This window comes from Sminthopsis crassicaudata, chromosome 2, assembly GCF_048593235.1.
Source record: "Sminthopsis crassicaudata isolate SCR6 chromosome 2, ASM4859323v1, whole genome shotgun sequence".
Classification (NCBI taxonomy): Eukaryota; Metazoa; Chordata; class Mammalia; order Dasyuromorphia; family Dasyuridae; genus Sminthopsis; species Sminthopsis crassicaudata.
Window position 1 is genome coordinate 541834268 of NC_133618.1, and position 13929 is coordinate 541848196.

General features: G+C 36.1%; 2 protein-coding genes across 11 annotated transcripts in view; one reads left to right on the plus strand and one right to left on the minus strand.

The window, feature by feature from the left end:
• Positions 1–2500: 2500 nt before the first annotated feature.
• LOC141552964 (uncharacterized) lies at positions 2501–10574 on the minus strand. Its single transcript, XM_074284856.1, has 3 exons — positions 10541–10574; positions 3180–3809; positions 2501–2733 (listed from the first exon to the last, which is right to left on the minus strand). The coding sequence occupies exons 1-3, from the start codon at positions 10572–10574 to the stop codon at positions 2615–2617; spliced, it is 783 nt and encodes a 260-aa protein (XP_074140957.1). The 3' UTR covers positions 2501–2614.
• The window catches only part of CSNK1G1 (casein kinase 1 gamma 1), a 241641-nt gene continuing 230395 nt past the window's right edge, over positions 2684–13929 (plus strand). For 3 of the 10 annotated variants that reach the window (XM_074294845.1, XM_074294853.1, XM_074294854.1), the window contains exon 1: positions 3079–3207. The gene's annotated coding sequence lies outside the window, so the exon portion shown is untranslated. Of the gene's footprint in view, positions 2748–3013; positions 3208–4262; positions 4483–13929 lie in introns of those variants that run through there. The other 7 variants (XM_074294844.1, XM_074294849.1, XM_074294847.1 and 4 more) reach the window with 5 other exon arrangements.

The following is a 13929-nucleotide window of genomic DNA, read 5'->3' on the forward strand; positions in this document are numbered from 1 at the left end:
CAATAAGAATATGGATTTTGATGGTAGCTGTAGGAGAATGTGATTGGAGAGAAACTATTTAGAGAGAAGAGACAAGGCTTGGAAGTTGATTGAAAATGAAAGAAAATAGAAAATCATAGATGACTCAGTGCTTCTACCCTGGAGAACTGGGAAGATTCTATTATTTATAGATATTATAGAGATGTTCAAAGAAGAATCAGGTTTTGTAGAGAAGATGTTTTACATTTTGGATTTCTTTCCTGTGATTGAATTTTTTTTCCATTTTAGGTTTAACTGTATTTATTTTTTTACCTAAGCAATTCTCAACTAAAAAAATCAATATGCCAATGCAAGTCAGTAATTTCTTTGGATTGTACCAGGCTTAGAGAGTTGCATACAAGAATAAGAAATGACTTAGCTTAAATCAAACAACCAATATGTATCAGAGGTAGAGTTTGAATGCTAATCTTCCTGGCTTCGAGCCACCTGGATACAAGGCTCCTACTTTTTCATTTGATTTATATTCATCAAACATATGTTCTGACTGTCTCACATACCTGGAAAGTACTCTTTTTCTACCTCTGCCTTAGAGCCCCTTCCTCTAAGACACAGTTTAGACATCATCTTTTAAGACTTCCATTTTGGTAACCTAATGCTAGTGCCCTCCCTTAGCTTTAGCTACTTTGTATATATTTGTATTTATTAACTTTGTATTTATTGAGTCTATAAATATATAAAAATAAACACATACATTTATTGTCATAGAATGTAAATTCTTTGTAGATAGGATTTTTTTCCCCCAGATTTTATACTTGTATCCAGCAACTAGGACAATTAATTAAGTGCTTAATAATAAATACTTTCTGAGTGATTGATTGTGCTGACAATTGAGACAGCTGAGCCAAAGCTTTTGTTTAAAACTGTTGGCACTTAAAAAAAAAAAAAAGAAAGCTCCATTATGTTATGCAGAATTCATTTGTCACTTTCAGCTAGGTACCTTTAGTACAAGTAAAATAGCACAAAATCAATCGTGAGCAAAAGCCCTACTGTTACTTTTTATATGGAACATGAATATTTACAGGAGTGTCAGGGAAAACAGTCAGTGTTAAGTATAAATATGCTAGCACTGACAGTTTAAGTTCTTTCCTAAAGATTTCACTGGTTTGGCACTAAATTTCAGTTATTTTGTATCTTCCTATAGTCTTATAGTCTATAGTGAGTCAGTTTAATGACTCATGGGTACAATAAGACAATAATCTTGCTGTTTCTTTTAAATTAACCAGAATTCATATAGACTCATTTTCCTTCTGTCCCAAGCTGAAAAATAAAATGGTAGGATGACTGAGCCCAGTTTGAAACTTTTTGAAAGATTAACATGGCTAAACAAAATACAGTGTCTCATGATGCAAATATTCTTATTGGCAGAGAATTTAAAACAAATTCAGGAAATATGAAGATGAACACTACTTTGTGTAGACTTTTACTATAGACTGCAAGTCTGATATTTGGATATGCATTCCTAAGGATGGTAGGATGAGTGAAAAGGGGAGAGAGGATTTTCTAACACTTTTCTTTCTAAAAATATTGTTTCATTTTAAATAGAATCTCTTCTAAAAGACCTTTAATATTTCCATTTTTTCTATTTTAATATTTCCAATTCTACTTGAATTAACAATCATTTAATAAGTGCTTAGTAGTACTAGGTTCTGCTCTAAGTTTTGCAAAATTGGACAAAGTAAAACATTTTATTTTGGAAACTGTATATACACATATATGTTCACATATACATATACAAATATAGTTTATACACAAACCATGTTTATGAAATATATTGTTTACATATCTACACATATACATATATGTATATAGTTAATATATATAAACTGACACATATACATATATATATACATACGACATAGATGGTTTTACATACGCATATGTTTTTGACCGCATCTGACTTTTAATTTAGGTTTACTGAACTGTTAAGAAAACTTCTTTCACCAATTCAGATACAAAGTATCTGAGGTAAATACAAGCTCCTTAGGGAGAAGGCACTAGTAGTTTGACTTTGAAGTAAAGGTGAGAAGAGCTGCATGGATAGCAAACTGCAAAGTAATGAAGGGCAAGGAGTGTCCTCTCGCTACACTTTTCTTTCACTATCACACCAGGGTAGGTGTATTGGAATTTTAGGCATGGAAATTCTCTTATCCCCTTAAGCTTGAGTATGCTCCTTAAAATTGTCCCCATTCCCCACTTCAGAGTTGTAAAAATACCTGTTTATTCATCCCTTTCCCGTTTCTTTGCCCTACTATCTAATCATATTTGCTCCAAAACCTTAGCAAAGGAATGTTATGATACTTTCTGACCAGAAGAAGGTAGATGAAGACTCAAATAAAAACCATTTTTTCAGTGTCTGGAATTGTAAAAGGGGAAGATGTCAATGGGGATCTCAAAGCATAAAAAGGAAAGATGGCTTTTTGTTTGTTGTTTTTTGAGCGGTTGAAGTACAGCGGAACACCCACCAGAGGGAGATGCTCGCTATACCGCGTGGACGCTTTGGGGGCTGAGGGCTTCGGTGGGAAGGAGCACACCGGGTCTGGGATGGTCCAGGCGGGCGCGGAAGAGCTCGGGAGAGTCAGAGACTGAGGATGCATTTGGAATGGGGGTAGGTGGAGGGATAAAGAAGGTCGAGATGATTCGATCTAGAGATGAGAGCGCGTGCGCGTATGATCCGATCCTCAAGTGTGTTCGCAGCTGAGGGGAAGAAAGTAAGGGGCTGTCATTGTAAAGAGGAGGAGGTAGTTAGTAGACCGAGAAGGACCCTTCGCTGAGCTACTCAGAAAGGAAAGACTGGGGGTGGGGGTGAAATTTTCGAAGGTACTTCCGCTTAGCAACCCCACGCGGTTGCTAGGGAAGACTGGCGCGGTGATAACCCGGAAGTAGTTCTGCGCAACCCACCTCGCCTTCTCCCGTTCTTGCCCTATAGGAGCTCAATGAGCTGGACTGGCTTCGGGACGAGGGCGGGGCCGTCTCTAGTGGTTCCGGTTCGCTTCCTGCCGCCCCTCTGCTCCCCGCCTCCCCCTCCCCCCTCCCCTCCCGCACCCCTCCACCCTCCCGCTCCTGGGGAAGAGAGAAGGAGCCGCGGCCGGTGGGGAGAGGAGCCGCTCGGCGCCTGCGGGAGGGGACCGCGCCTGTCGTACCTGGAGTCTGAAGCACGGCCAGATCCAGGTACCCACTGCGCTTCTCGTGGGGCCCGAGGGTCTGGCGAGCGGAGCGGACGTCTCCAGGGTCGGCCCGGAGGCGGCAGGGCTGCTGGGGCGGGCGGGGCAGAGGCCGGCCCGGCGGGAGGGTTGAGTTGGCGCGGGGGCGCCGGGCACGGCCGGGGGTCGGAGTGGGGGCTGGAGGCCTCCTTGGATGAGCGGGAAGGTAGTTGTATGGAGGAGGCCCCGGGTTCTGAGCCGAGCGGCCTTTCTTTCCTTGGCGCAGACTTGTCACCTGGACCGCTCCTCCACGGGAAGCATCCTCCCCCGGGGCAGGGACTGGGTTCGGGGACCCCGGCGGCGCTGTCACCCCGGCCGGGCCGCAACTGCAGCTGCGGGCGGACATCAGGCTCCCTCCAGGGTGGGCGGAGGAGGTCGCCGGGGGTGGGCACCGGAGAGGGCTCTGCGCTGTGGGGCCAGGCGGGGAGCCGCCCTTGGCACCGCCGGCGGGGAAGAGCCGTCCCCCTTCTCCTGCCCCCACCCCGCCACGGGCATCACGTCCTCTGCGTCCCGGGACTCCCGAGTGGGCACTCCAGGGCAGAGGCGTGTGGGGCCAGGGGAGCTTGCCTCCTGAAGGATTCTTCCAGTGTTTAGAAACTGTTGCCAGCTAAAGTGATTGTCTCAGTGGCACACTCTGCCCTGGCTCTAATAGCTCCCTGGCTGGCTCCCAGCCTTCTGAACCTGGTTGTCCTTTGATCCTCCGTAAGTTATTTTAGGGAAATGCCGTTCCGGAAAGCTCCGAAGTGCCCGGTAGTGAGCTTAAATCCACCAAGCTTACAATGGAGTGATGTTCGTGTGTATGTTTGAAGTAGCAAAGATGTAGTAGTGGTGATGGTGGAGGAGCAGGAGGAAGGTTGGGGGCTTTGCAGATATAGAGGTCTAGGCCAGACTTGTTCAGGCAAGCCTTCCCCAGCCACTTCTTCTGCCAGGAAAGCTGCCTGCCCTAGTTTAGATGGAGCAGAAAGATCCTCGTCATTTGTGTTCTAATCAGTGACTGAACAGCTAGGTACTATGGTGATAGGTGTCTCAGAATAGATGAGATGTGAGAATTCACAACTCTTAGGATTTTGTGCCACTGAATCTTCTTAATCTTTTAGACTGTATGATAGAAACGACCTCATTCTCAGAGAGAGTGATGGAGAGGATTTGGACATACAGTTGAGAGATGGAGGAAACTTGGAGGCTAGTTAATAAGATGAGTACTGAATCAAAATAATGTTCCTAAGAAAGTGTGTACATCATGGTGAGTGGCTACCAGGTTTTGATCATTCATTTTAAATAACACAGATTTGAATTGTTAGTAGCTCCATAAAACTGATTAGCATTAAGGTAAATAGTATGTGTTTACACACTTACATATTAAAAGTTAAATTTTTTTCTTGTTATGTGTATTTATAATAGGAATTAAGTCATATATTGCATAAATCTTAGGATTTAATATTGTATTTGTTGATAATACATTTTTAAACTCCAGATTTTCAAAAGTTACCTCTAATGTAATTACCAAAATTCTTCTGTTAATATCAGGATTTTACTTGTAAAAGTTGATTACAGGTTGCAAAATTGCTTTAAGTTCTTGCAAGTGTTTACTGTAAAAACATGAAATGGAGTTTTTTTTTTTTTTTTAAACTTATTTGTTAACATCCTGGAACAAATACTGCCTTTATGTTTTCTTTTGCATTTTGAATAAATTTGTTCTCAGCAATTTAGGAAAAGGTAGGGCTTTTCAGCCAAAGAAATTGGCTGGCTCTTGGACACAATTGGTAATGATTTTATAACTCTCAGATAATTTGTTCTACTTATTGAGATTAAATGAAACATCAAATGATTTGATTGAATGACAGACTATAAGAAAGTTGATTTTTTTTTTTTATTGTATGTAGAGTTGTTCAATACTTAAATGTTGTGTTTTGAAAAACACAGAAGAAAATCTCAATTCTCCAGTATTCTTCAAATGATAGTTGAAGGGATTAGCCTCTCTGTTTAAGAGAGAATTTCAAATGTTTTTTATGTCTCTGAAGATTTAAAAGGGGCTTGAAGGATACTTTGCTGTCTAGGTGGTATACTAAGTGTCAGAAATAAAGGAAGTACTTGTAAATATAGTTCCTGAACCAATTACTTGCTTCTACTGTTGTGCAAATCAGAAGTATTATGTAAATGATATTAACAGCAGCATCATTGCATACCAAAGTAAATTATTTCCATCACTGTTGTCAATGTTTGGTAAGGCCATTTTTATATGATCTGTTGGAAGTGACTACAATTTTTTAACCTTTTGAAATTAATGTTATCTTGCACCAGAATTTCTCCTAAAGCATATTTTGAAGAAAATTAATTTTTTTTATCTTTTCAAGAGCCTTATGATAGTGTTTTAGAAGCATTTTGCAAGATGTCACCTTTTTTTTTCTTATTTTTTTTAATCTTATGACTTTAATATAATTTGTATAGGAGGAAGGGTAGTAGATGTTACACTAAATATTTGTTACCTAAAAGGGTTTGTGATCATTAGAGAAAGGGGTATGGTTTAAAAAAAAAAATCTTTATTTTTGGTTATAAACTTCCATTTCACCAAAAAATATCCTGGTATTCATTGGTCATTCTGAGGAAATTTCATTGTCAAATGAAAAAATTGAATAGCTGACATTTAACAGTTTTTCCCAAAAGTTTAAAAAAAAAAAAAATCTTGCTTCAGCACAGCTGAAAAAGAATTTTAAAAATCTTGGAAGGTGCATTTATTTACTTGGTGAAACATTTTGTTATACTACAAAGACTTTCCAATAACCCCTCCCCCCAAAAACCCCCCATCCCAACTCTAAATAAACAAAACATAAAATCTCAAACCTCATTTAAACTAAACCATTCCAAACAGCTGGGAAATAGAGGCTGTGACTAGTGGAGTATGTAACTTTAAGCACCTATAGTCCTTCAGCTCTTTGTAGACAGGAAGGAAGTAGGTTCTAATATCAGTCATCTGAAACCAACATTGGTTGCTGAATTTCTTCTGAATTCTGTTGTACTTCAATGTTGTCTTCATTTACAGTATTGTAGTTGATTGTAATTTAGCAATGTTTTGTGTTGTCAGGAAGTTCATCTTTCTCTGATTTATTCATATTTGTCATTTTCTATAGCATAATGAAATTTCATTAAATTCAAATACCACAATTTATTCAGCTGTTTGCTGATCATTAAACAGTTTGTTTCCAGTTTTTTATTACTTCAATAAATACTTCCATGAATATTTTGGTATGTATGGGAGTTTTGTTTTTGCCAACAATGTCTATAAGACATTTTAATTTAAGAAAGAAATAGATAAACTGTGCAATCATAATCTGGGTACTTCCAGTACCATTGGTAGTTGGTGGAAAAATGTTTGAAATTTCCTGTGTAGTTTGTTTGTTTGTTTGTTTTTTTGACACAAGGTGAGGGGCTTTTTTTCCTCTTGATCTTGCTTTTTTTTTTTTTTTTTTAATAGTATTTTATTTTTCCAAATATATGTGAAGATAGTTTTCAACATTCACCTTAGCAAAACCTTGTGTTCCAAATTTTTCTCCCTTACTCCCTTCCTTTCCCCTTCCTAATACAGCAAATAATCTAAAAATGTCCAGTTCTTTTAAACATATGTCCTTATTCATTATGCTGCTTTTGCTTTTCTTTTTAAGGCTATTGCTTTTTTGAATCAAAGATTTCTTTATTTAAAATACAATCATTATACAGAGACATGAAGTTTATGTCTTAAATTTTAGAATCCCTGATCATGGTAGAAAAACTTTGATTTTAAATGTGAGAGTAAATTTTCTTAAAAGAAATTTTAAGATTTTCCAATATGGTAGGGGAAAAAAACGAACAAACTTCTGTTTGCTGTTTTCTGCCTAGTATGATATTTTTGAAAAATTCAGGGCGGGAAATGAATGTTTCAAGTATACTGTTTTGTGGTATGCATATTATTTCTTAGAAAACTAAATTTAATTTTGACATTATTGGGATTAGGTTCAAACTGGACTTGGAAAAAATGAAATGCCATCTGTTTTAAGGTTCCCCACTCCCCAATCTCCTTAGTTTTTGGCTTTGAATTGACCAGTTTACTTATGTTTGAACCATGAAATCCCAAGTAATGTCAGCTATATCAGGGGCAACACAAGTAATGCGTTTCTAAATTGAATTGATCAATATCTTTCACCTCCAGAAAGGATAGAAAATCTCAGTAAAAGATTATTGTTAAGTTCTTTTAAGCTATTTGTATATTAGACAGCTTTCCTATTTGATTTTCTGTTTTTTTTTTTTTTTTTTTTTTTTTAGTAAACCATTATTTTCACTTGCTCCATTATACTTGTTTCTAGGGGTCTCTGAGAAATTGATGTATAAGTTATAATAAATATTCCATAATTTGAATTTCTATTTTAAATCAGAGGTAAAACTTAGGCAATTTATTGTTAATGCAATTGTAGTCCAAAAAATTATTATTGCTGTGTGTGTTAGCCTGTAAATATGCTTACCACTGATGATCTGTCTTGGATATATTCACGCGCTAAATAAAGAATTCCTAGTGTAATTTTAACTTTCTTCACTAGGGGTACCAGTATGGAAAATTTCTTAAAATCTGTCAACCTTAGAAATAGATAATTAAGTTTCAGACACTCTAACAAAGACAATCATTGAATTATTGGTTGCATATTATTTTTCTTCCCTCCCTTCCCCAAGTATCTTTTAATGACTGTTGTTGAGTAGGTTCTGTGAGAACTTCTTGGTTTTGGGTGTATGTGTGAGGCAGAGAGCTGAAAAATTGTGAATAGGGAAGGTGAAACCAAGCTCAGAGATGCTCAGTTGCTGCAAGACCAGAGGAAAGCAGTGTTTGGAAGTGGAATTTAGAGTAAAACAAGGATCACAACAGAATGCAAGGGGATTCTCCAAAGCCAAGGTCCTGGGATGATTTCAGTAGATTGGTTTTGAGACTAAAGTGCTTGAAACAGTTCCTTCAATTTACCATGTCCAGTTTTTCTTCCAAGAATGTAGGTGCATTTATAGCTTCACTTTGAAACCATTGAGGTCTCTTTAGCAGGAAAGCTCTCACTTAATAATTCTATTAACCTGTTATTTTAAACATCATATGTACAGACCTTCTTTATAGAAATCTCTTTAACACCAACACATTGACCCTGTGTGACAGCATGTGCCTCACTCAGCTCTTGTGTGTGCTGTGGTAGGGTAGGGGGTGGGGTGTCTCATAATTGGTCCTCTGTAGTCAAGATTGTTTTTCATGGCAACACTAACTAACTATACAGTTCATAGCTATGGTTGTAGTTTACTTCTAGAACCAACCCTACCCTTCTGGGAAATAATGAACTAAAAAGTAGAGATGGTGGAAACAAAGGGAAAATGTCTGAGGTCTGAAGACAGTCAACCATCTAGACAGAACAAATCAACACATCAGAATTTTAGAACTGGGAAGGAAATTTTAGCTGTTGTCTAATCCAGACCCATCCTTTTACAAATGAGGAAATCCAAGCCTAGAAAGGTTGTGATATTTTGCTCAAGGTCACACAGCTAGTAACTGCCATGTGGAACTTGAACTTCTTCTGTACTCTTTCTTTGATATGGTGATATCTGCCTCTTAGCAAATAACCTTGGAAAGAAAATTAAATGGAATGGATAGCATTGTCACTATCCCATTTCAGAATAGATAGGAGGAAGGTACAAATCACTCTTCAGGAGCATGTTCAGCCCCATAGCAAGAGATTGCCTGCTGGATGTAGGAGTTCTCTTTTTCCAGCCTGTTCAGTCATTGAATCCCAGCTTTTTCTCTTTAAAGACTCTTAGATTTAGGACCTTAGAGATAAATAAGGTCCTATCCTTTATGCCTTCTTTCATAGAAGTAGAAACTGAAGAACTTTGAGTTGCTGACTTGCCTAGGGTCACACCTAAGTAAGTGGCATGCTTCCACTTCTGGTCCTAGAACTCCAAATCCATTGTGCTTTGCCCTGTATCCACTTTGCCTCCATCTTCTGCAGAACACCCCTCTTGATTCCTTCAATCTCTAATTACTAATTTTTTCAGATTAGTAGCCTTCTATTCTGAATATATCTTGTATGTACTTATTCATCTCTTCCCCCATCAGACTACCCTTCTTGAGGGAAAGGACATTTTTTTTTGCCTTTTTTTTTTTTTTTAATCCCCAGAAGCAAGTCCAGTGCCTGCACTTAGTATTTAATTTATTCTTGTTGATTGAATGGATCTTTATGAGTAGTGAATATTTTGCTTCTCTTAAGTGCTAGATTAATCTTGCCAGTTTTAGTTTTGTGGTGATTAATAGATTTTTAAAAAGAATATGAATAGTTCTGTCCTCAAATGTTTCCATTGAAGTAAATTTGATTTTACATTTATTCTTTTATTGTAGCTCTCAATCCTTTAACCTAGTTAGACAACATTTGAGGAGAGTAGGGATTATTAATTATATTCTTATCTTTCTGCTCTTTTCCCCTATTTTGACTCTACTTGTAATCTCATTTGGGGACTCTATTAGAAAACCAGCTTTACCAATGTACACTAAAGGTTGCTGTGCATCTATTAGTCTGAAGCTTGAGAAAGTTGCTGGAAGCACCTTTAAAGAACAATGAAGTCACATTGATCTAGACTGCCTGACTAGAATGTCAGAACCTATTATCTTTCTGGCTTCCAGGGCAGTTCCCTACTGATTGTGCCAGTCTTTTTCCTATTATTGAGTTGTAATGGACAGTATTTATTTATCAGATTGAATAAATATTGTTGAGTGAATTTCTTTTCTTTTGATGTAATATACCTTCTTTATACTTGAGTACACATAGTAATGATCAGGATTGATTATATGGATAAATAAAATATAAGGTTACTTACCAAATCTCATTTTAGTACCATCTTTAGTCAAATTGTTTATTATTTTAAATGAAAGCTTTTTATTTTCAAAATATATATATGGATAATTTTTGACATTCATCCCTATAAAACCCTGGGTTTTAATTTTCCCCCCTCCCCAGTCATTTAGCCAAACCAAGTTAAGTTTTACCTTTATTTCCTTTTTTGTGGGTGAGGCAATCAGGGTTAAGTGACTTTCCCAGGGTCACAGCTTAAATATTAAGGGTCTAAATAAGGATTTGAACTATGATCCTCCTAACTTTAGGAACAGTACCTTATTCACTGCTCCATCTAACTGCCCCCTTTACCTTATTTCCTAGAGCTTACCTTCTTGTTCTTGAAAAGAGAGCTAAACTTTTGTAATGGAGACCTTAATTTGAGTCCCATCTAGACACCTCAGTCTGATCCTAACTGACCTGTGTTTTCATCTGCAAATTTTAGTTTTCTCATCCTGTAAAATGAAGATAATAATGCCAGCTGCACCTCACAAGGTGGTGGTGAAATTCAAATGAAATAACTTATGTAAAACATTTGGCAGACTTTTAGAGTTATATGACTAATAATTATTATTGCTTAGATCCTCATGAACAGAGGCAAGGAAGAAAAACAAATGGCCAGATTATGACAACTATATCATCAGCTCCTGAAAAAATGGAAAGCTTACTGATTTATTATATATGTTATAAATAATATATGATTATTATGTATTATACAATATGTAAATATGATTATATTTATATTATTATATATTATATATATTGTCACATGTTATTGATTCTGTTTTCTGTATAAGATAGAAAATCAGTTGTACTTCTAAATGATGAAGATTTAGTGCTTTGTCTCTAAAAAAGCCTTTTCTTTTGTTCATAACATTTAAGTTTTCCTTAGTTTCCAAGGTATGTCTTTCTCCTCCCCCTCATTGGTTTTAGAGGTGATGTTCCATTCTTCTATTTTTTAACTTTGAGACATCTTGTGTCTCCAAAAGTGTTATTTGGTGTGCATCTCTTTTATTAAAGTGAATAGGTTGATTTTGTTCTGTCTTTTTTTAGAATTCCATAGTATCTTTTGTGAGCATTAGATACCCTTTCTGTTGTTTCCAACCAGGACTAGCAATTACTTGTCTAAGAAAAACATAATTAAGAAATTTTTTTGTTTCTGTGAATCTGGGTTACAGAGGTATGATTTTTTCCAAAAATTTAATTTTTTATTAAAGCTTTTTATTAGTATTTTATTTTTTCAAATATATGTAAAGATAATTTTTACCAATCATTTATCTAAGATTTTTTGTTTCAATTTTTTCTCCTCCCCAAGATAGCAAGCAGCCCGATATAGGTTAGAACAGGTACAATCCTTTTAAGCGTTTCCGTTTTTGTCATATTGTACAAGAAAAATAAGACCAAAAGGGAAAAAAACCATGAAAAAGAAAAAGCAAACAAATAAAACAAAACAAAAAAAGGTGAAAATAGTATGCTTTAATCCACATTCCATTTCCCTAGTTCCATCTCTGTATGTGGATGACATTTTCCATCCCAAGTCTATTGGAATTGTCTTGGATCACTGTATTGCGGAAAAGAGCTAAGTTCATCACACTTGATCATCACATAATCTTGTTGCTGTGTACAATGTTTTCCTGGTTGTGCTCACTTTACTTAGTAACAGTTCATGTTAACCCTTTCCAGTTTTATTTGAAATCAAGCCTGCTCATCATTTATTGTAGAACAATAATATTCCATTACATTCATATACTATAATTTATTCAGCCATTGCCCAATTGATGGGTGTCCACTCAATTTCCATTTCCTTGCCACCACAAAATGAGCTGCTTCAAAGATTTTTGCACGTCACAAGACCATTGGAAATGGACTGAATCACCTCATTGTTGAAAACAGCTCTGTCAGTTATAATTGATCATCATACAATCTTGCTGTTACTGTGTTACAATGTTCAGGGAGCTTAAATTCTGGGATAATATCTCCTGTAATGATGCCTACTTCATAGTATTGTTTTATGTCTAAAATAAGATAATTTTGTAAAGTTATATGTAAACCTTAAATTACTATTAAAATTCCAGTTACTTATCATAAATTAAGTTGTTAATATAAGTAAGTTAATGTAAGTAAATTAGAAAAATCTACAAGTTTAACAATGATAATAGCAGTAATTTATCTTGTGTTGGTGAAATCTGCTAGAGTTTTAAATTCTATTTCACAACCTTGGAAATCCAGGATCACCCTGACACAGTGACATGGCATCAAAGTTGAAGTTTTGTAGTTTATCACATGAGTTTTATCTTCATGAAAATGCATTTTTATATATTTTTCCAGAACTGCCATATTTGTTAGTATTTGATGACATAAAGAACAATAAATCATTTTAATGTGGTGATACTGTCATATAGCCAGAATATATTATTATTTAGAAACCTAAAGTACACATTAATTATCCTTTAAATTCAGGACTTGAAAGAGTTATCACCATCTTTTGAAAAAACAAATTATAGAAATCTTCAGAAGTTTAACTGCTTTCATTATGTTTCTTTTGATTATGTTAAATGTTTTGAAACAAACTTTAGTGAATCTGGCCCCTACTACTTCAATGAAAATTACTTAATTCCTACTTAATATTGATCATTTTTATTATTCTTCACAATGTGGTGAAATGAGTAAGTATTTTAATTCTCACTTTGTGTTGTGGTTAATTGAATTTCCTAGGATACTGAAGTTAGTCCCTAAGCTATAGGAAAAACAAAAGGAGAGTGAGTGTGGTTCCTGAGTTAGCTTTTAGTTAGGAAAATCAGTCTAGAAGTTCTCATTTTAGTCAAGCAGAGAATGTGTTCTTTTTTTTGTTTTGTTTTGAGGCTGGGGTTAAGTGACTTGCCCAGGGCCACACAGCTAGGAAGTGTTAAGTGATCTGAGACCACATTTGAATTTGGGTCCTCCTGAATTCAAGTCTGGTGCTCTATCCACTGCGCCACCTAGCTGCCCCCAAGCAGATAATTTGTTGAAGGCCAGTGAAGATCTGAGCATTGTGTGTGTAGCTAAATTAACTGACATTGAAAAGGCTAGTCTGACTAGAACCAAAGAGTGTTCATTGGGTGAATCATAGTGAGTAAGGTTATATAGATAGAATCATACTATAGAGAACCTTGAAAGTCAAACATGAAGTGATATGATACCATATAAAGTAGGGAGCTAATAAATTTTTTTTTTTTTTTTTTTTTTTTTTTAGCAGAGAGTAGATAAATGTCTGAAAATGCTTTGAAAACTTTATAACAATACTGCTACTAGGACTATATTCCAAATAGATCAAAGGAAAAGGACCCATATTCCTTCTTTTCTTTCTTTTCTTTCTTTCTTTCTTTCTTTCTTTCTTTCTTTCTTTCTTTCTTTCTTTCTTTCTTTCTTTCTTTCTTTCTTTCTTTCTTTCTCTTTCTCTCTCTCTTTCTTCTTTTTATTTACATTTCTTTCTTCCTTCCTTTCTTCCTTTTTTCTTTCTTTCTCTCTCTCTCTCTCTTTCTTCTTTTTATTTACCTTTCTTTCTTTCTTTCTTTCTTTCTTTCTTTCTTTCTCTCTTTCTTTCTCTCTCTCTCTCTCTCTCTCTCTCTCTCTCTCTCTTCCTTCCTTCCTTCCTTCCTTCCTTCCTTCCTTCTTCCCTCTCTCCCTCCCTCCTTCCCCCTGTCTTTCTTTCTTTCTTTCTTTCTTTCTTTCTTTCTTTCTTTCTTTCTTTCTTTCTTTCTTTCTTTCTTTCTTTCTTTCTTTCTTTCTTTCTTTCTTTCTTTCTTTCTTTCTCTCTTTCTCTCTTTCTC